Source organism: Anas platyrhynchos, chromosome 21 (genome assembly GCF_047663525.1).
Source record: "Anas platyrhynchos isolate ZD024472 breed Pekin duck chromosome 21, IASCAAS_PekinDuck_T2T, whole genome shotgun sequence".
Classification (NCBI taxonomy): domain Eukaryota; kingdom Metazoa; phylum Chordata; class Aves; order Anseriformes; family Anatidae; genus Anas; species Anas platyrhynchos.
The window spans coordinates 14,908,958-14,930,300 of record NC_092607.1 but is presented as its reverse complement, the minus strand read 5'-3'; the positions used below and the strand labels follow the sequence as shown (position 1 = coordinate 14,930,300).

The 21,343-nt window shown below is 37.3% G+C and overlaps 1 protein-coding gene across 1 annotated transcript in view; it reads left to right on the top strand.

Moving 5' to 3' along the window:
• Positions 1-21,127, top strand: part of TAF4 (TATA-box binding protein associated factor 4) — a 37,605-nt gene extending 16,478 nt beyond the window's left edge. The window contains exons 3-16 of the mRNA XM_027473184.3: positions 4,962-5,128; positions 5,484-5,603; positions 7,372-7,491; positions 7,831-7,953; positions 8,900-8,989; positions 10,038-10,280; positions 11,290-11,437; positions 11,788-11,902; positions 12,534-12,703; positions 13,322-13,452; positions 14,774-14,899; positions 15,564-15,620; positions 15,702-15,821; positions 19,595-21,127. Coding sequence (XP_027328985.1) covers positions 4,962-5,128; positions 5,484-5,603; positions 7,372-7,491; positions 7,831-7,953; positions 8,900-8,989; positions 10,038-10,280; positions 11,290-11,437; positions 11,788-11,902; positions 12,534-12,703; positions 13,322-13,452; positions 14,774-14,899; positions 15,564-15,620; positions 15,702-15,821; positions 19,595-19,762 — 1,898 coding nt within the window. The 3' untranslated portion in view covers positions 19,763-21,127. The remainder of the gene's footprint in view (positions 1-4,961; positions 5,129-5,483; positions 5,604-7,371; positions 7,492-7,830; positions 7,954-8,899; positions 8,990-10,037; positions 10,281-11,289; positions 11,438-11,787; positions 11,903-12,533; positions 12,704-13,321; positions 13,453-14,773; positions 14,900-15,563; positions 15,621-15,701; positions 15,822-19,594) is intronic.
• Positions 21,128-21,343: the final 216 nt, after the last annotated feature.

The following is a 21,343-nucleotide window of genomic DNA, read 5'->3' as shown; positions in this document are numbered from 1 at the left end:
CATTAAGATAACCTCTTAGGTGAAATTTCCTGGTAAATCTAGATAGGATTTGAAGGTTTGTCAGGTTCCAACGAACTTTAAGATCAATTACCTTCTTTTCTAGAGATATTTGTTCGAACTTTGATTTCCTGCACCTGGACTGTCAATCCTCTAGTTATTCTTTGGGGCTTGGTCATCTTTTCTGACATGGGCGCTCTGTGTTGAAGGTGATGCTGTGCTGTCTAACAGTGCTCCCTGAGCCTAAGGGTGTGTGGTTTTTTCTTTTCCTGGAAGCAAAGCTCAGTTCCTTTTTTGCTTTGAGAAGAGAATCTCAGAGAATTTCCTCCAAAGACTGGAAAAGTGTATCTTTTGTGTGATTCCAAGAACATGCGTCCATTAACTCCTCTGTGTCTGTCTCAGCTACAAAAAAAAAAATAAAATTATTAGAAGTCTATGTTCATTAATGATGATTCTGAGTAGGTCTGGATCAGACCATGGGCTGTACTGTGGGTAGTGAGCAAAATCTAAGTTTCAAGCTATTTGTTCTTCAGGTCGGTATCAGAAATGCTGCAGTTGCTTTTGATCTGATAGGACACTTTGTAGGTTTTGTATTTCACAGCTACGGAAGAGTTTCAGTCCTTCATGCAGGTATGACAGGAAGGAATGCCTGTGCCTGCTGTCCTCGTGCTGGGTGCGTGCTGCAGTTTCAGCACCGCCTGGTGTGCGAATAGTCCCTGAGCAGCGCATCCAGCGCTTGCTCTGAGCTGGGCTGACACCTGGCTGTGTCTGCTGGGTGTGCTCATCAGGATGACACTTCTGGACCCCACAGCTCCTCAGGGCTGTAACCTGCAGATGCCTGCTGTACCTGCTGGAAGTTTGAATTCTGTCATTCCAGCTCTTGTACCTGTTACTAATCCAGCTTTCTAGGTTTACCAGAGAAAACATCTCTGGTTCTCTCACATATTGAGGTTTCCTGCAACAGAGAAGCTGCATATCCCAGGAGTTACCCAGGGTCATCTACAAAGGCTACAAGATCGCTTTTTATTTTTCTATCTTTATTATTCTGATAGGAGTATTTTTTTCTTTAGCCTTTGCTAAGGCATGACATCTTTCAAAGGAAGGGGAAGGCGTTAGAAGAAAGCCTGGTTTGTGTTTCTCTGACATGTCGTATGGGCAGAGCTCTTCACATTTTATTCCACTGCACGATTTTACAACTTCTATTAATTTAAGAAAAAAAAAAAAAGAACAAAACCCTTTGAAAATAGAAATGCCATTAGCAAATAAAATACAAATAGCAAGAGGCAAAGAAGACAATGTAGAGTCATGCCACTATGCCATATAGTAATGAACTTTTCCACCCAAAACGCCTCTTGAAAATTAACAAGATCTGGAAAGTTCTCTGCAACAAGAGTATGTGAGATGACCATTGCACTAGTTAGGAGGACAAATCCTTGTCGGCGTAAGGAGAAACCCAACTCAATTTTGCTAATCATTCATTTGGAGTCATGATGAATTGTTTAATTCAAACTAAAATAGGAGCCTCTTTCAGGATTCTGTTAAGCCTCAAACTTCTAACAAAAATAGTAATTAATTTTAATTTTAATTAGTTTTTTAATGAGGGCCTTGGAAAGAATGCTTGAATGTTTGCATTTTTAACAACGAATATGATTCTTGTAGTACATATTATTAGACTTTCTAGGAAAAAAAAAGGCAGCGATATTTAATATATGCAGGGATTTTATTGTCACTTCTTTCTAAAAGAACATCTGCAATGATCTTTGTTAACTGATTGGCCTGAAACAGCGATTCAGCCACTTGGGGAACAAAAACCTGGATTGTAAGCTTGAAACAAAAAGCATTTTTAATTCTTAAGTAAATGTGATGCTGAGTTTAATGGAGAAGTGAAGTACCTGGGTAAAGTTCTAGCTGTTGTCTGGTACCTGCTGGTCCTTTCTGGTCCAGATCATACAGCATTTGTACCCTTATGCTATGGAGTGTGAGATTATGGTATTTCTCTGTATATCAATATTTAAAATATACATTTTTGGAACTGAAAAGATGTATATATTTCCTTCACACGTGAAGGTGTCTCCAGCTCCCTTTTACAAATTGCCAGCAAGGTCGGAGAGATGTGAAGTGGTCAGTCAGAAATTAGTTGCCCTCCTTGTGTTATGGATGAATTTCTGCACGAAAGTTTCACTAACAAACTTCATCTCCAAAAAAGGTGTAAGAATTTAGATGAAATTATCTCCATTCCAACAAGACACGATTTCAGGCAGGTAATATGTGTGAAATCATCGCGCTGTGATTAAAGCTTATGCAAGGCTGGGCTGCTGCTTGTAATTGTCTCTGCGTGTACACGTAGCCGGTGAAGTGCTATTGCACAGCAATTTATCTGTCAGCGGTAGACCCTAACTTAAAGATATATTAGAAACTGTATAAATTGAAAATAACTGTGTATCAAACAGGAGTGCAGTATAAAGGAGCTATTTAAACAAGGACAGATAGGAATGTAGCTGTGCGTGAATTACTTTTTTATTATGACTTCAGGACTGGAGTGAAGATTCAGCCTTGCTGTAGGTAGACATCTAACAGGGCAGTGCCCAGAGCCAAGGCTTCGATTACAGCTGATTGTTTTGTCTGTCGACTGCCAAAACCTGAACTTCCTTGGTATGTTCTGTAAGGCTTACGCTAACCTGCTTTTCACCTGTGTCAGCAGCTGTGCTGTGTCACCGTGTAGGCATGCTGTAGTTTGCGTGGAGCTCAGGGAGAGCATCTCACAGTCCTGGCACGGTGCTTGCCCTGCAGCGCTGGTCACCTTTGCTTTGGTGCTTACCTCCAGGTGGTATCTGTTACGCTGGGCTTCTGGAAGGAGAGAATACACAACTCCCCTAAAGAGCTTGTGGTGTGTTCAGTGTAGCAGGAAACCCCAAAATTAAGAAAACTTTGTTATGGATGTCAGTCTACTTCTGTGCATTTCAGGGCTTAAGCGAAGCCCTATGTAATTGTGCTTGACCTTTTGATTTGCTAAAAGTTAAACGCTAATCAGCCAGATTTAATATTTGACATTGTCTTGAAAATAGCTCCTCTAATCAGGCTTCCACTGTCCTTGTGTCTTCAGCTATAATAATACCAGAGATTTCCACTGATGCAGTGTTCAGTTTCTTCAGCTGATTATTAAGAAAGGTGACAACATTGGGCAACAAGAATTCATCACCTAAGATTTTGTATTTACACATTGGGAGATTATTGGCAAGTTCTTTTTGTGCAGGAATGAGCTTGGCAAGCTAGCAAGTCACTTCTTAGGTTTTAAAATACTCAATTTCTCCTTTTTTTACTTTTTTTTTTTGGTGTTGGTAACCCTGTTCCTGTGTTGTGAGGATTTTGTTAAGAACCTGTTGGTGGTTCTAATGAGCAGCAGAGAGGAGCAAGCTCTGAGGTTATAAAATTTCTTGTAAGCTGTGCTGGTGATGAGTGGCTTTCCTGTTGTAATTAAGATGCATCTCTTGACATAAGTCACAGGAAAAAAGACCTTACTTTTTGTGGTGGCATGGACAATGGTTTTCCAAGCTTGACAGCTAAACTTAAGCATATTTAATTCTGCAGTCTTCAAGATTATAAACATTTTTCCCCTCCACCATTCCTTCAGAAAGACAGCTTGAGAATATGTGCTTCTAGATACAGCTCTTGTCCGTAGCACGTAGTGCTCCCACCTTAATGCTTCTAAACAAGCTGTGATAGAAATTTACCATTTTATGTAAATGAGCTTTTTGATGTAAATTTTGATGTAAATTAACATCCGTGTAATACTAATATAATAATGTTTTCCTTTTGATCCCATATTTGTAAAAATCAGTATATGGATTTTGTAGCTGAACACTACTTTTCAAACCATCCAAGCAAACTTTTTAAGGCGCTGTCTGTAGACATTTCAACACTTGGACTAGAAAACCAAATGAAAACTTGATTCTTTTGTGGTAGTCATGCTATGAGATTCCAGAGAAGAGATTTGTCTCCATGGAACACGTATAGGCTTTTAGGCTTTAGAGTAACAACTAAAGATGCCTGGTTTCAGTAGTGCCTCTTCATTGTCGTGGTGAAGTTTCCTCCTGTAGTTTGTTGCTCCAACAGGCTAACAGGTTTTGGGTGCCCAGTTTGTTTCCTTGGGTGGTTTATTCGGAGCTCACAAATTCCTGAGACTCTCACAGACTGAGACATGAGGAATGAATGAACCCTTGAAAAAAGTTCTTGTTGTCCTGATCCTGCACGTGCTTCAAGAAAAAGAGACTAGCATCTGAAAATCTGCCTGTTTGGGACTGGTTCCCTGGAGCTCTCCGGTGGGGTGAAGTGCATCGATCGGAGTGATTGAGCAGGGAACGGCTGCCTCATTTCCCTCTCTGTTTTATTTCCCTTTTGGGGTGTAACATGGCACAGTACAGTCTGTTGCTGATGCACATGAGTAAAATTATGATTTTATAACCACTTTCATTACTAAATTTGTTGCAGGGAAATTAATTTAGAACTTAGACAATTGTGTTCCTCTTGCTGGTGAAACCTAGTTTGATTTTAATTTCTAAAAAAGTAACAGGAATCTTACTTAACAGAAAGATTTTGTTTTAGTTGCTGTGTTAAATAAAGCATTTTTTACTAGAAAAACAGCAGCAATTTTTATGTGATTACTAACTTTAACCTCTAGTCTTGTGAGATGTTTGGTCGGGAGGGATGTGACTGGTGTGTACTGATGCACACCATGCAGAGCGTTTTGATGAACAAAGAGTCCTTCTGCAGTTACGCTATTCTATACAAAATATGGTAACACATCAAGGTATTTTGCTTTTATACCAAACTACTTTTGCTAGCTGTGTAGTACTTAAACAGCGCATTCATTCCGCTTACATATCCAACTTGGATAAACCAAAAAAATGTGTTCTTTCACATTTGAAAAAGACGGTATGTTTCTTGACTAATTTCTTTTTTAACAGGCATGGTCCTTGTGCGTAGTGAGAATGGACAGTTGCTGATGATCCCTCAACAAGCGTTGGCGCAGATGCAAGCACAGGCACATGCCCAGTCTCAGCCTCAGAATACTATGACTCCTCGTCCTGCTACACCTACCAGTGCTCCTCCAGTACAGATATCGACGGTGCAGGTTTGTTCAGTCATTTGCAGTGTTTAAAACAAAACAAAACAACAAAAAAAAGAGGCTTTACCTGAGAAGAATATGCCAGAAAGTAATGTGTATTTGAAGATTTGAAGAAGCCATCGATGAAACTGGTGATATACAGACTTTCCCATGTGGCATGGGCATTGAGTTTTGTTCTGAATCTGTTACAGTTTGGCTGGCCTTCATCAAAAATATTTTTACTTGTATGCGTGGCATTAATTTTAAAACTTCTTTATATCAATAAAACCATTCAAGACCAAATATGGTTAATAAGGGATTTGTAGATTATATTTCAATTTAGGAACTACCATGTTTGATTTTTTTTTTTCTCTCTCCCTAGGCTCCGGGAACATCTATTATTGCACGACAGGTGACACCAACTACTATTATCAAGCAAGTGTCTCAGGCTCAAACAACAGTGCAACCCACCACAACGCTACAGCGTCCTCCTGTTGTGCAAGTAAGTCCGTAGAAACGGAAGGTGTGCCTGAGGTACCTCACTTGTTAAGATAAGGTGAAAGCCTTGAAACTGTCAGAAGTACAGGAATTATAATTGGAAGCTTAGTGCATGGAAGAAATATTTTATGAATTATCCTTTCTAAACCATTTGCAGATCTTAATTTACTTTAGATTTTGGATGAGGCTATAAATATACATATATGATTTTTTAATATGTATATTTTTCATATTATATCTGTCTGCATATGTATGTAAAGGTGTCCTGCTATAATTTTTTATAATCGTATAACTGGCCAAAATAAAGGAACTTTTATGCCTTCTCCCTCCAAAAAGTGACACTATTTTCCTGTAGATTTGGAGGTTTGGCAGTAATCCTCTGATGGATCTGAAGTCCTCCAAATCCTGCAACAAACTTTACAATTGCAAACAAACAAACAAACAAAAACTTGCCCTGGTAGCCTTCTCTTCCACAAGCCTTCTCCCTCTTCTGAATTTGTGCTTTGGTTTGTGTACTTGTGGAGATTCTAATAGCCCTAGGATAAACAGTGATGTCTTAGTATGGCGAGGTCTCTTCTAATTGATCAGCCTGTATTAATGAAAGGCTTTCTTGTTGATTTATTTTTTTTGAGGGGGAGGAAGGGGAATGCCAAGTTTAAGACGCAGTACAGAAGTGTGAAATTCTCCCGTTGACTTCCAGGCAACAACACGATGTGATTGCTGTTGCCTAATCATATAATAGTGCTTTCTTCATCCTTGGAGTAGAGAGGATTAGAGAGTTTTCATTTAATACATGCAGGTTTTGCTGTGCATGCTGTTAACCTTTTTCCCTCTCAGATCCTTTGCCTATGCCAGTGGTCTTTGCAAGTCTAAGAGTTAATTTACCTGGGTCTCACTCATCTACGCTGCTGTTGTATGGGAGGAAAAAAATCATTCCATCTGCATATTTTGTCCTGTAATGAGCATGTCATGGTCTTCATTTATCCTTATTACAAAAGAATGTGATGTGTTAAATCCTTATCTCCTTTTCTGTCTCCCAAATACCAGTGAAGGTTATCTTTGGCACCACTGGAGCTTTTTTTCTTTGTGTATATTTGTATAAAGAGCAAGTTTACAAATAAATTGTTAAAGTTCTGTGAGTTGGCTTTAGCTTGATAAGAATTAGTGTTTCTCTGATTGGGTTGTCATTAGTAAATAGAATGTGTTGGAAGTCTGAGTGGGGCTGTACGTCTGAAAAGTTCTTGTTTACAGTGTTGTTTCTTTTAAGGTGGTATTCCTACCTTGAATTACCAACTTGTCTATGAAAGTAGAAAAATGTTTTGTCCTGTTGGTTATCAAAAAGACCTAGAGAAGACCAGGGTATTTGTGCCCATTGTGCTTTTTAGAAAAGTCTCCTTTTGAAAGTAGCATTTAAGGAAACAGGCAAAGATAGTTACTACATTGACAGAAACATAGTGCTTTTTTAAATCATGTTGTGAAACAACAGAGTACAAGGGTATGTTTGTGGTATTATTTTGCGATTTTTATTGAGTAACCAAAAATCCTGCAATTGTTAATCAACTTTTGCCATTTCAGTTTTGAATGTGTAGTGTTTTGTGCCATCTGGTGGCTCTTTCTTTCCACTGCAACGGATAGTAGATGAGCAACTTCTTTTTTATAGTAGCTGTGGAAGAAGATGCCCACTGCCCTGAGGCATGGTTAATTTGATGGTCTGATAGAAAACAATCAGGTACATTCCAAGTATAATAATTTTATGTTTGTATTCTCTGCAGCCTCAGATTGTTCTGGGTGGTACTGCACAAACAACTACGTTGGGGACAGCAACAGCTGTACAAACTGGAACTCCTCAGAGAACAGTGCAAGGAACGACGGCAACCTCCACTGCTGCCACAGTAAGATACTGAGTGCATTTAAAAACCCTTTTATTACAACCATGTGTGTATATTTATGCACATACACACACACAGGCACTGGTCTGAGTGGAGAGTAGTAAAGGTGTAAGTGTTCTGTTATCTGATGGCCTTGGGAAAACAGTAAATTTTTGGCAGTACAATATAACTTACAAAATGTGAACACTTTTTGTAATTCGGGAACCTGAATTAATAAATATTATTATTCAGTGATGAACTAGAGGAGGACTTTATTTCTCAGAATTCAGATCAGAGTATTTATGACGAAGAATTTATTTTCCTTTCTGTTTCCCTTCTACTTCCCCTGCCTGCCTCCATCAGGAAACAATGGAAAATGTGAAGAAATGCAAAAACTTTCTATCCACATTAATAAAACTGGCATCATCTGGAAAACAGTCTTCAGAGACTGCAGCTAACGTGAAAGAATTGGTACAGAACCTGCTGGTAAGGAAAGCTCATATGAAAGTTCATTAAAAGTTGTAAGAAACAATATGTGGGCAAATTTACACTCAAAACTGAGTGTTTATGATGAGGAGGAAGTTTCTAAAATGTGAGATAAACCAAATACTGCTTTGCATTTATTACAGTATATGCAAAAATTTTCTTTTGAAGCTTGTAAATCAGACATTGCTGCTCATATTCGTGCATGAGAACTTAGCCATGACATTTGTTAACTTATTGTAATGGACCTATGGGAGTTAAATTTAAGTGCAAATAATATAAATGATGACTCTTTAAATTCTATGATTTTTATTGATAAAGCAATGAATAAAGAGATGAGTTATGAATTGTCCGATAAGACAATGCAGCTAGTACAATAGCTAAGTGTAGGAAACCACAAACTTTTACAAAATAATAAATAATATTACCTAAAGCTAATGTTAAAGCTTGACTTACATAATATTTATGGAATGAATAGTAATACTACTTATCCTAGTTGTGAGCAGCCTTCAATTTAAGGCAGAGGTGTGTATTCCAGATGTTATGAGATAACCAGAGGTGGGTGGTCACAAGACCAAAAGTCAAAGTATCCTCCTAAGAGGAATATACAACTAGTTTTGTGAAAGATATGCCACCTTAGTATATGATGGGCACACCTTTAATTATTTGAAATGGAGGAGCTATAGTACTTTGGAAAAGAGAACACCAGAGATGGGGCTGCCAGGCTGTTCAGAGCAGTTGATAGTTCTTGATAATTCTCTGTGGCTGACATTTTAAAACTGCATTCAGAAATCATTGCTATGATAAAACTTGATAACTAAAATTAGCGGGGGATGATAAAACTGCTTATTTTCTATAGATTGCTAAGACTTAAATGTTTTGTTTGTTGTTGAATAAATGTAAAAGGTAATTTCTGCAAGTTCATTTATTTTGTTTTTCTGTTCTGAAGGATGGAAAAATTGAAGCAGAAGACTTCACCAGTAGGCTCTACAGAGAACTTAATTCTTCACCTCAACCTTACCTTGTGCCTTTCCTGAAGGTAATTTGGGTTCACAAGTCCTCATGTATAACTGTGCTTATCTGCCTGCAGCAATGAGCACAAGCACATCTTTTACCAGTACAGATGGAATTCTGAGATGATGTAGATGGAAGTTTTAAACAGTGCCTGGTTAGACTTCTGCTCCCTTTGTTAGCGTGATTCATTGGCACAACCAATAATACAATTTCTATTAGTGTCAAATCATTGCTACTTTTAAGAAATCTGAAAAGTGTGGGTTGTCTTTCTGTTACTTACAAGCTGTTTCCTTCCATAGCATCAAGCCTATGAATTGATTTATTATCATCTCTTTAGCCTCTTAAAAAAAAGTGGGGATTGAATGATACAGAAAACTGTACCTTCTGGACAAACTCATGCTCTTATTCTATATACCATGTATTCATACAGATGAATAGGAAATTTGTCATCTCAATAATAAACACCATTTGTCCTGAACGTTTTAGTAATTCGACGCATTTCAAAATATTGTTTATTCTGAAACATTTACTGTCTGAAAAATCAGAGAAAGCACAACAGCACTATGGTAAGAGTATAACTCTGCTTGACTAATGTATGATTAAGGGATATAGTTGTAGGTGTGTGTTGACATTTCTGGATTCTTAAATACTTGTTCATACGTGAGTTGTTCGGAAGGACAAAAATTGCAACCACAGGTAGCTAATGGAAGAATTCAGTAAAACTCTGCAGTCTTCTAAGCCATCACATCTCATAGGTTGCTGTATGCAGTCAAGTGAGGCAGCATGAGCTTGGACTATTAAATACGTACCAAGGGTTCCAGATGGGCTCAATATCCTTAGATGCCTGATGCCCAGGTTTCCACAACTAAAGTTCCTGTTGCTCAGTCTAGCTTTAAACGTGAAGTGTCATGGTATTTCTGTGTGCTGCTGTCATATTTTCTCTTCTGATGTAGATGTCCATGCAGACCAATGCAGCACATTGACATTAAACGCATTGCTTTTTATGATTAATGTTTTCTTTTGTTATCTAGCATTAAGATACTCAAACAAATTCTTTCCCTTCCTCTTTTCAGAGGAGTTTACCTGCCTTGAGACAGTTAACACCAGACTCTGCAGCTTTCATTCAGCAAAGTCAACAGCAGCAGCCAACAACGCAAGCAACGACTGCACTTACGGCAGTGATGCTAAGCCCGTCAGTTCAGCGCACAGCAGGGAAGGCGACTGCAACTGTAACGAGTACTCTCCAACAACCTGTAATCAGCCTAACTCAGCCTACACAAGTTGGTGTTAGTAAACAAGGGCAGTCTACACCACTGGTACGTAAGTTGAAGCGCATCAGCTGTTACTACACAGTTGTTTTTTCAGAATGCAGTGAGTTTGCTTCACAAATTGGTTGTTTATCTCAGTCGGATCTTTAACCTTTTTAGAGAAGAGAGCTACTAAGAAGAAAAAAGGTATAATTTAGAACCCATTCACGATTAAAGTACTGTATTTCCTGCTTTACCAAGAAATATTGACAGATTTTCTCAATCACTGCATCCCATGAGCGAAGTGTTACAGAGCATTTTTCACTTCCCATTTCGTAAGTCTAACAACAAATTACCCCGAAAGAGAAAAGAGAAGAATTTTCTTAGGCCTGCATGTAAACCTTAAAGAAAACCATATAAGAATATTACAATATGCACCGCCTTTTTTCCTATTCTCATAACAAAGCGGTATCTGCACCCAAGCTATTTCTAGGATATGTATTAATATGTGTTATTAAATTGCTAGGGTTTCTTGCTGCTTAGTACATAAGCATTGTGTGTAGAACATTTGCCATTCATCTGAGCTTCTCTGTCCAGAAATTTTTAAATAAGATGAAGAGATTGCTTCTGTCAATTTATAAATACTTTCTACTTAACTTGAAAGAAAATTGGTGATCATATCAGTTTTATGGTCTTTATAGCCTAGGCATTACAGCACAGGGTTAAGGACCTAGGGAAGAAAAATAAATTGAACACTATGTATATTTCTATATCTAATGCAGAAATCACAGGTAGAACTTTTACCAGGGTTGTTGTGATTATAGGTAGGTTTTTGTTTTTTAATAGCAGTAAGGCTTTTTTTGTATCACAGAAAGTGGATTACTTTTCCGCTGAGTAATAATTTGTCTAAAGAAACTCAAATACCTTAAAATGTGCTGATTCTAAATCAATGAACAGATGTGTTAAGATGATAACAATTTATAAGTTTATTGTTGGGCTTTTTTCTTCCCACTAGAAGAAAAAACTTAGCCTTAGTTGTTTCAGATTGTTCACAGTTCTTCTTTTTACTTATCTGCAGGTTATCCAACAGTCTCAAAAAGCAGGGACATTGATAAGGCCTCCACAGGTAACGTTGACACAGACACCGATGGTAGCGTTGCGGCAACCACATAGTCGTATTATGCTTACTACTCCTCAACAAATTCAACTGAATCAGCTTCAGACAGGTAGGAGGTCAAGATATTTAGTACATATTGCATTGATAGCACTAACTGAAGTCCATTTTATTACTGTCAGTTCTTAAGTGCCCTGTAGCTGTACGCTGGCTATTACAGTACAGATAAAATTTTCAGTGCATATTGCCATAGTGGCTGGGGGTGCGCATATGGTAGGGCAGCATTTACAGTCAAGTAAAATGTCTGGGAGCTGGAAGTGCATGGGAGGGTCCTGCCTTAGGTGGGTGAAATGCTGGTAGAAACTGAGTCTTTGTGCCAGGCCCCTGCCATTACTACCCATGACTGGCATGTAAATCTGAACTCTGAAATTTGATGTACAAATGTTGTCTGTCTTCTTGCAGTACCTGTGGTAAAACCAACAGTATTACCTGGAAACAAGGCTATTGCCACTGTTTCAACACAAGTAGCTGCTGCTCAGAAGAATAAACTGAAAGAACCTGGGGGAGGTTCTTTTAGGTGAGGAACCATATGCTTATTTGTACTTGTACTGCCTGGGCAACCTGCTGAGCTCAATGGGATCCTTCTGTGTAGTCCAGTGGTGCTGAATCAGGCTAGGTAAACTCGCAAGAACTAGAAGTGAATTTTCTGTAGCAGGTTTGCTACTTAAAGACTTGTACAAACAGCTGTGGGTATACTTGTGCCAGACTGGTTTTAGCATTTAGCTGGCACTAAGGGTAGATATCAAACCTCACAAACAAATCTTGTCTGGACAAGCAAATAGAATTCATTCCTCTGCTCCTGCCAACTCTGCTCAGGTCGTTCGGATGTACGGCCTGTTGTACAGTGATGAGTGCAGTTTATTATTGTTTGGTGGTAGTGATGTCTAGTCTACTGTTTCTCAAGATGCTAAAATGTTGCATAAGAAAAGAGCTTAAGAAAAACAGTTAGGAAGTGCAAAATGGCAAAAATACTTTGGAACCAAATGTTAGTTTTATTTTAGTGTATAATAAAAAATAAAATGTAAAAATGAAATAAAATATTCAGATTTGTTGTGGAACTTATGTGCAGTTGAGGTTTTGTAGCAGTGTGTGTAGATACAAGAAGTATCATGAAATGTTATGGTTGTAATGAGTTCTCGTTTCTTAAGGGATGATGATGACATTAATGATGTTGCATCAATGGCTGGAGTCAACCTGTCAGAGGAAAGCGCTCGAATATTGGCAACAAACTCTGAGCTAGTGGGCACGTTAACAAGGTCCTGTAAAGATGAAACCTTCCTCTTCTCAGCACCTTTACAAAGAAGGATATTAGAAATAGGTATGTTGATGTTTCTAGAGATTTAAGAAACATTTAAAAAACAAATTTCACTAGCGTCAGGTGTACTTGAAGACATTTTCCATAGAAATTGATTTGAATAATTTTGAAGTTGCTAGAATACCTTTTGTGTATTTGGATGCTTGTGTGGGCAGTCATTCAGCTTATGAAAGTAGAAAAACAGTGTAAGCAATAACAAAGCTATAGAAATATTTCCTAAAATGATGGCAACTTAACATCAAAATTACTGGACCTGGTTAAAATTCTGACTGTATAAAATGATAGAGCAGCTAAAATAATCAAATTTGTTTTTAAAAAAATAAATCCAGAAACAACTTTATCATATTTATGTACAAGTTTAAAAATGATAGTATAACTAAAAATGTTCTTAGGTTACTTGCTTTACTATGGCATGCAACATTTGTTAAGTCGTAAATTTTGTTAAGCTAATGTAAACTTTTATATGCGTACTATTTCCTGTCTAATGCTTGTTCTCAGAAATACATGAAGGCCTAATTTTTTTGAAGTGCTTAAATTTTCATGATTGAGATTGTCCAGATGTTTAGCTGCATGTTATTTTTTTTTTTTTTTTTTTTTTACAACTTTCTGTCCTGATCGTAGGTAAAAAACATGGAATAACAGAAATCCATCCCGATGTAGTTAGCTACGTTTCACATGCTACACAACAAAGACTACAAAACCTCGTGGAAAAATTATCGGAGACTGCTCAACAAAAGAACATTTCTTATAAGGTAACTGTATTTAATTGCACAGATAAAATTGCACAGTTTCCATGCTGTGATACATGTGTTTAGATGTTCTTCATTTTGTAAAATTTGTTTGTTTATTGTCTCTGACTGATTTACCTTAGACTAAGATTATTAATATACATAGATGATAAGAATACTTCAGCTTGCCTTCCAAAATTTTTTTCAAGACCATGTTTAGGAGCTGTCCCCACCCCTTTATTATGTCAAATGTTTGAAGTCTGAGTGATTGTACAATGAGAGGCAGATAAAAGATGTGATTTAGTATTGTTCACCACACCCAAGCATTATGTGCCATCTGGTGAAGGTCAGTCAGCATCAAGTCTCCCAGTGTAAGGCTGAATGATGTGATGGATGAGCATTTTTCATTTCCTTTCTTCAAGTGCACAGCATCTTTGCAAACAAGCTTTTTGATCTTCTTCTGAAACTACATAGAGGTGCTCATCTCCAGAAGCCTTTTTTGTGCTCAGTGATGATCTATTTGTAGAGTCCTTGTGTTCTTTTATTTCTGTAATTCAGTCTATATAGGCCCAGCAGGTCCTGGGAGAAAGACTTGGGGGGAGGAAGGTGAATCATTGAACATGCAGTTAATATTCCCTTTCAAGGAAATATTCTTTGGCTATGTTGACCTTCCAAAAAGGTATACACTAAGTCACAGAAGTACAACTCTACAAATGCTCAAGCATGAAGAGGATGCAGCAAAATTTAGCATTGAGGCTTATACCACATTATATCCTTTCTTCCCCCAATGTGATCATATAGGAGAGAAAAATATATCATATTTTCTTCTCCTTTTTGGTGGTAACCCCTTGTTAAACAAGGCACTTTGTATGGGGCGAAGTGACTGAATGTAAAATGAGCTGTTTCACCTGCTCTTCGTGCATGTGGCCATGTTGTATTAGAATGAGCAGACTGCACCTGTTGTTAATGCTGCTGGGATCAATGTGGGACTAGGGAGCACTGCTCTGAATTCTCAAGAGACTTCTATCTGACAGATGTGTGTTCTTAATAGATGCAAATGCCTAAGCATTAAAAAATAACAAAAACCAGTTCTTTCTGAAATATGTTTGGGAGGTTAAAGCCGTGATGATATTAGCATAAAAGTCAAAATCTGATGAATTCATGGAATAGAACAAAATGCTTTTAAGAGCTCTAGCTGGTTTGACTGGTGTAAATATACACTTGCTATTTGTTTGAAAAGGACAAAGTGAACACTTAGCTTTAAATGTATATGTTCTTCTACAGTACAAGCTAACAGCTTTGTTTTTAAGATACATAATGAGAAACATATTTGCTATGTTTTCAGGATGATGAAAGATATGAACAAGCAAGTGACGTTCGGGCACAGCTCAAGTTCTTTGAACAACTTGATCAAATAGAAAAGCAGCGTAAAGATGAACAAGAAAGGGAAATTTTAATGCGTGCAGCAAAGGCAAGTGCTTGGATTTCACACACACTTTCAGTGTCATTTTTGACGTCAAAAGTGCAGAGTTTCTTTGCATTCTAAAGGACATGTGATGAAGGGAAAGACTAATCTTCAGAGGTAGAACTTGATGAATGTGTTCTTTAGATACAGCTGTGTTCTGCTTTCCTTGGTAAAGCACGTGAGACAGCTGCTCTACCATTCTTGTTGCTTTTTCTCAGATTTAGTAGATCTTAAAAACTAGTCCTTGCCTTTTTCATTGAGGAAAAAGGTTTATTTTATATCTTGGTGGTATGCATAAATGAAATGGTATAGAAAAGCAACAAGTATGTTGGAGAATAGAAAAAGTATTCAGAAAGATTTTGACAGGATGATGAAATATAATAGATGTGAAGCAGTTGATGTAGGCACTAGACTTTGTGGTTGTACTCAGTGACCTGAATATAGGATGAGTATGACTACCTAGGCAGGACCACTCTAGAGACAATTCCCAAAATAATCCAGGATTTCTGATAGGTTTAGGTTGTGTTATTGTGTTATTAATCCAGTTCACACAGAAATTTAAGAAAAGCTTTCATACAATGTATAAAACTTAACATGTTTTCCTGCTTTTGTAAACAATTTTTTTCTTCTTCTTCCTTGTCTCTTCCATATTCATTGTTTATCAACACAGTCTCGATCTAGACAAGAAGATCCAGAACAGCTTAGGTTGAAACAGAAGGCCAAGGAGGTGAGTGTTCAATTTAACATAAACTTTTCTTCGCAAAATTAAAAGAAAAAAGATTAACCGTACTTGTTTTGACAAATGCAGATGCAGCAACAGGAGCTAGCACAGATGAGACAGAGGGATGCCAACTTGACTGCATTAGCTGCAATTGGTCCCAGAAAGAAGAGGAAAGTGGATTCACCAGGATCTGGATCAGGGACAGAGGTACAGTGCGATTGCAATCCTTTGTTTTGCTGTGTCACTCTAAAAGTCTTTTTCTTCAGAGTTTTCTTTACTAGTTTGTAGAAGTTTTTGAGTAGCAGAAGTGTATTTTGAAATGTGCTAAGATTTGCTTGCTTCAAGGCCAGAACCAATTTTTAGCATCAGTGTGGTGGCATAAGGGACAGAATTTGAGTAGTCATATTTCCCAATTAATGAAACTTGAGGAATGTTAGAAAGCCATCGCTGTTCTCTCAAGTCTGTGCTGCTTTGGACCTGGTTTTAAAACAGATTGTCACAGCTGTATCCAAACTAACCGAGAACAGACTAATGCCTTTAATGAGGTGGGTGCAGTGGTAGAATTGAATCACTGCTGAAGTTTACATCTGGACCTTCGGGTTATAGGAACTTGCCTAATTTCTTCAGCTTTTGATTGCCTTGTAGTTTTAGGATCTCTACAGCAGATCTGTTTGACTGTTTCTATTTGATTAGAAAGTTTGTATATATCCCTTGTATGTTCTACCATTTAATCTTGCGTTTTAAAAATTAAAAATGCCTTTCCTGACAAAGCTATTAGGATGCTCAGTATTTGTTTGGTTTAATGTTCATTTAAATTCAGGTAGATTGATAGACTATCTGCTATATTTGTAAACAAGTTAATGAACACGAAATAGTATAAAATTACTTTCTGCATGGAAGATATTGAATGAAGAATCTCTAGTGCTTGGAAAGAACGAAGTCTTCTGAAACTTATCATTAACAGGTCGAAAAGCACTCTCTTCATAATTTGAGACTTTTTTGATGCAGAGTTTTGTATCTGATAGCAAGTGACAGGTTACTAATAGTTTAATAATTTTGCTTATTTACTCCATGAACATCCCACATTTTTGCTGCTAAAGCAACTAATTCTATAGAAAAGTCTAATTTCAGAATAGTTCACTTTCTTTTATACTAAGTTACTAGAAGCAATAATTTGTGTGCTTGATATAAAATTTACAAAACAATCTGAATACTAACAAATTTTATTTTTATATTAAAAAATCAAACCTTTTGAGCATCCTCATAAATAATTTTGTGTTTTGAATGTTACTGAAATGCCTGATATTATTAATAATATATCAGGCCTCCTTATTGGTAGACTTGTTTTTATATAAGTTAATTAATTATTGTGTTAAAGTTTTATAAACATAATTTAAAATTAGAAAAATTGCAGAATGCAGCACTCGGAAAGATCAATATGTTTATAAATGATGTGGTCTCTGAGGAATATCCTGAAATATTTCATGGAGTGTTGTTGGCATTGCCTGCTTATGCACACTCAACTGTGCAACATTAATAGTCTGCTAATGTCACTTAGGTTATGGAAAGTATTTTGCATCTACTGCGAACACTTGTTTGTATTTCATGTAAATCTGACTAATTTAGTTATCCTAGATTAATCACTTACTGGTTAACCAATTAACTACAGGTTCCCTGGAAATCTAATCTTTTTGTCTGTTTAATTAAGAACCAGCTGCTTTTGATCTGATAGACTCACAGCTGTGCTTTTGCTGCTGTGTCACTTAACATTTTTAAATTGAGCTCCACTTGTCACCATTTGTATGCAGTTTGTAGTTAAGGCATGTTAGAAGAAGTGTGGAAAAATCTACTTAGACACAGATTTGTAAATGTAAGCTGCTGTTGTCTAGGGATGCGGAATCTTAATTACATGTAAAGTCACCTCTAATAATCGTACTGTTTCAAAATGCAACAAAACATGTTGCTGTCAGTTTTAGAATTTTAGGTCCAACTGATTTTAGTGAATGTTGTAAGAAAGCTTCATAATTTATCCTGGGCCTAAAGGAGCAGCATAGTTCTGTCTTTAAAAGAACTCCTGATGTTTTACTTTTTTATTTAAAATGCTGTAGTCTATATAATCAGGATTGACCTAAGGTATATTTAAAAGCAAACAGCTAACCGCTGTATCTATAGACCTTTGGTTATTAACCTGTGTGCATTTGAAAAAACTTATTTAGCGTCCAACGTTGTCCTGCATCTTCTGATGTCCATTGAAGTAGATGGAAATTAGGCACCTAAATTGTGCAAGTGCTTTAGAGTGACCTTTTGAAAAGTGTCCTTTGCTGTTAGTGGTGTGTTGATGTAAGAAGGGCTGCAGTGAACCCAGTATGCCACCACCTCAGAGATGGTTTCTTAGTAAACTGATCAGAAATGCATTACTTTACCATGTAGAGGGCTGTGTTAGTGTGTGTCTCAGCAGCTTATTCACATGGCTCTGGTGCTACTCTAAATATTTTTGGCTTTTCTCCACTCTGCAGTGTTCTTATTCAGAACACTTAAAATGCTCTAAACTGCAGGCAGATGAATCTTTATCCACTACTGGATTGTATTTGGGACTTGTGGTGTCACCTAGTTCTGAAGTTTTATTTAAAAAGGAACATTAGATTATTCTAGTAAATGTAATAGGATGGGGAAAAAAGTATCCAGAAGTAAGTGATAGAAATATAAACTGTTCCTAATCGTCAGAACATCTTCATTATCTGTATAAACACACAAAGATTAAGGTATTAGCAACAAGCAACTACCCAAAATATTTCTGATTTTAGAAGTTGAGCTGCAGGTTGGCTTTCTGGTCTCTTTGTGCCATCTACTGGCGATTGTGCCTCACTGCTGCTGCTTCCACCCTGCAGGCGAGGAAGAGCCAGGGAGGCTGGTTGAGAACTTCCTTGGGGGCTGCTGCTCTGATGCTTGCTGCTCTTTAGCTATCGCCAGCCCCAAGCCAGGCTGCACCCCGGTGCTACCAAGGAAATGTCTCTGCTGCATGTGCTAGAGAACCCTGGCTGTGAGAAAACCCCAGGCTTTCTGGAAAGAGACGCTTTGTTATGGGGATAGTGTTCCTGCCTAATCTGATGGCTTTAAAGCACTACAGGATTTCCTTGCTGGTGTAAACAAAAGCATAAAAGACATAAAAGAGTTGTATTTATCACATGTATCCTACCAGAGCTGTGACTGCTGCAAGCGAGAATGCATGGGGAGCTCGCCCCAGCAGAGCTGCTCTGCAAACTCAGTCACCAACCAGTCTGTATCTAAACAGCTTGGGCATCTCTAAAGAAATCTTAGGTTTCTCCTCCTGTTTTTTCAAAGGAACAAATAACACTGCTTGTTTCTCTTTCATCCTGTGTGGCAAGCTACCGGTGTGTACCGATGAGGGATAAGTGCTGCTGTATGATAGAGAGGAATTCAGAGATCATTAGGGAATGTCTGCCGGTGTCCAGAATAGCTGCTGCTTAATATAATACTGAGCATGGTTACAGCTGGTGTCAACAACAGGCAGAGCTCGTGGCACTCTACTGGGAAGATCAGGGGAGACCGAGGATATTCCTTGCGACCTCACAGTCAGGCTGCTAGGAGTGCTGCCCAGCTCAGCAAGAACTCCAGGGCTGCCCCTGGGATCCGTCTGCTAACCTGGTGAAGAATACTGAGAGTAGTTGCTCTTGGGTTTCTGCTTGTTGGGATTGTCGGTCACTAGAGCCTGCCAGCAGATAAGAACAGCACTTTGCTTGTGTGTTTTCAAAACAAATCTATATTAAACATCACCGATAGCTTCTACTTATTCAACTATTGTTTATAAAATAGTAATTAAAATGAAGTCTCTAATCTTGTAGCATACACTGTTTGCTAGCCTCCTGGACATAGTATTTACCCCACGTGTTTTGTCCGAACAGTTCTGGAATACCTGTGGCATTACCAAGTCCTGATTTCTCTGCTCTTCTCATTCACAGGGATCTGGTTCAAATGCAGCAGTCCCAGGCAGCTCTGGAGTTGGAACAACCAGACAGTTTACGCGACAAAGGATAACGCGGGTGAACCTCAGGGACCTCATATTTTGTTTAGAAAATGAGCGAGAGACAAGCCATTCACTATTGCTATATAAAGCATTCCTTAAGTAAAGTGGAAAAGATCAAGGTATTTTTGACGGAGAGCCGCCTGAGGACATTTTTTATATATTTGCAAATTACGCCTTTTTGTAACAAGCAAATGGGATATTGTTTAAAAAACAACCACCTCTTTACATGGAACAGTTTTATATTCCTGTTTATAAATAAACTCTTCAGTATAAGAGAAATACATTTCTGTAACAGTGAGGATACTTACAAGGCCTGTGGATACTATAAAAGGACAATTAAATTTTAACTCATCTCTTGATTGAGTGGCCTTCTTGCCAAACAAGCCATATATAAAGACTGATGGAATCGTTTAGCAAATAACTAGCTACCCTTTGTCAGCCCTGTAGCAGTTTTGACATTAATTGTGCATTTTAGTTCAGTTTTATTCAACTAAATCAATTATATAGGCATATGTCTACAGCAGATGACCTCATTTCATTTAGCTTTTTTTTTTTTTAAACAGTCAGTTAGCAAAGCAAACTGATTTTTTAAGAATATTTATCTTTCCCCAAAATGTTCAAAATCTAGAGGGATATACAGTTAATTTTAAACATAACCTCAATTTTAATCACATTATTGCTTATTAGAGGCCCTGAAATCCCATAAAGGAGGGTTACTTCTGAATGTTTTAGCAGCATCTGTAAAAATGCATTTTATTTGCTATAGTTTGTAAAGCTGTAAAGTTAAAAAAGGAAAAAAAGGAAAAAAAGAGAAACCTTTTCAGCATAAATATATTTTACTTGCACTGTGTTTTTTAGCTAAAGTGAGAGCTTAGATTAAATAAAATCAAAGTTGAGAGGAATCATCAAAAGACTGTTTCTCAGTGTGAATCAAGTGTTGAAAAATGGTTGGTGTATTTTGTCAGTAATTGTACATAATTTTTGGCACATAACATAAAAATGGCTATGTAAACTATAATTATTTTGCTAAAAGACTGTATGCAAGCTGTGGGCCTACTTTAAAGATGTCCAGAGCAAAGTCCCTTCTTTGTACCTATTTTTTTATTACAAATATACTAATTGGTTCTTTATATTTTCAGAGGTTATTGTATTAAATTGTCTATTGATAGTACTTTTATGACTGTAAATACTTTGGCTTTCTTTGTGTGAACTCTCATGGTAGAATTTAACTCTCTTGCGTGTAAACTGAATGCTGATCAGTATTTTTATCAACACCTGACAACTGTTACACCCCTTTTATTTTGTCTTTTAGGAATCCTGTCTTTCCATTTTTTTTTCATGTAAATTTTGCACAGTTACTTGTTCATATGTAAATATTTTACTTTCAAAAATGAAGTTTTTAATTGCTATTGTTTTATATAGGATTGAAAGAAAATTAACTCCTTTATTAAAAACAAATTTATCTGTATTTGCTAATGTATTTTTCTCTCTAAATCTTTTCTCTTCTTGGATTTATTTTTCTTGGTACAGTAAAATCCTAGTCTACCTGAGGGGATGTTGTTTCCTAAAGATGCACTTTGGTTTTTTATATTGTTTTTGTCAAGTGTTTTGGAGGTATGAAACTTTATGAATCTTAAAACTTCATTATTGTCTTAGGGATCTTGGACAAACATCAATGGATAGT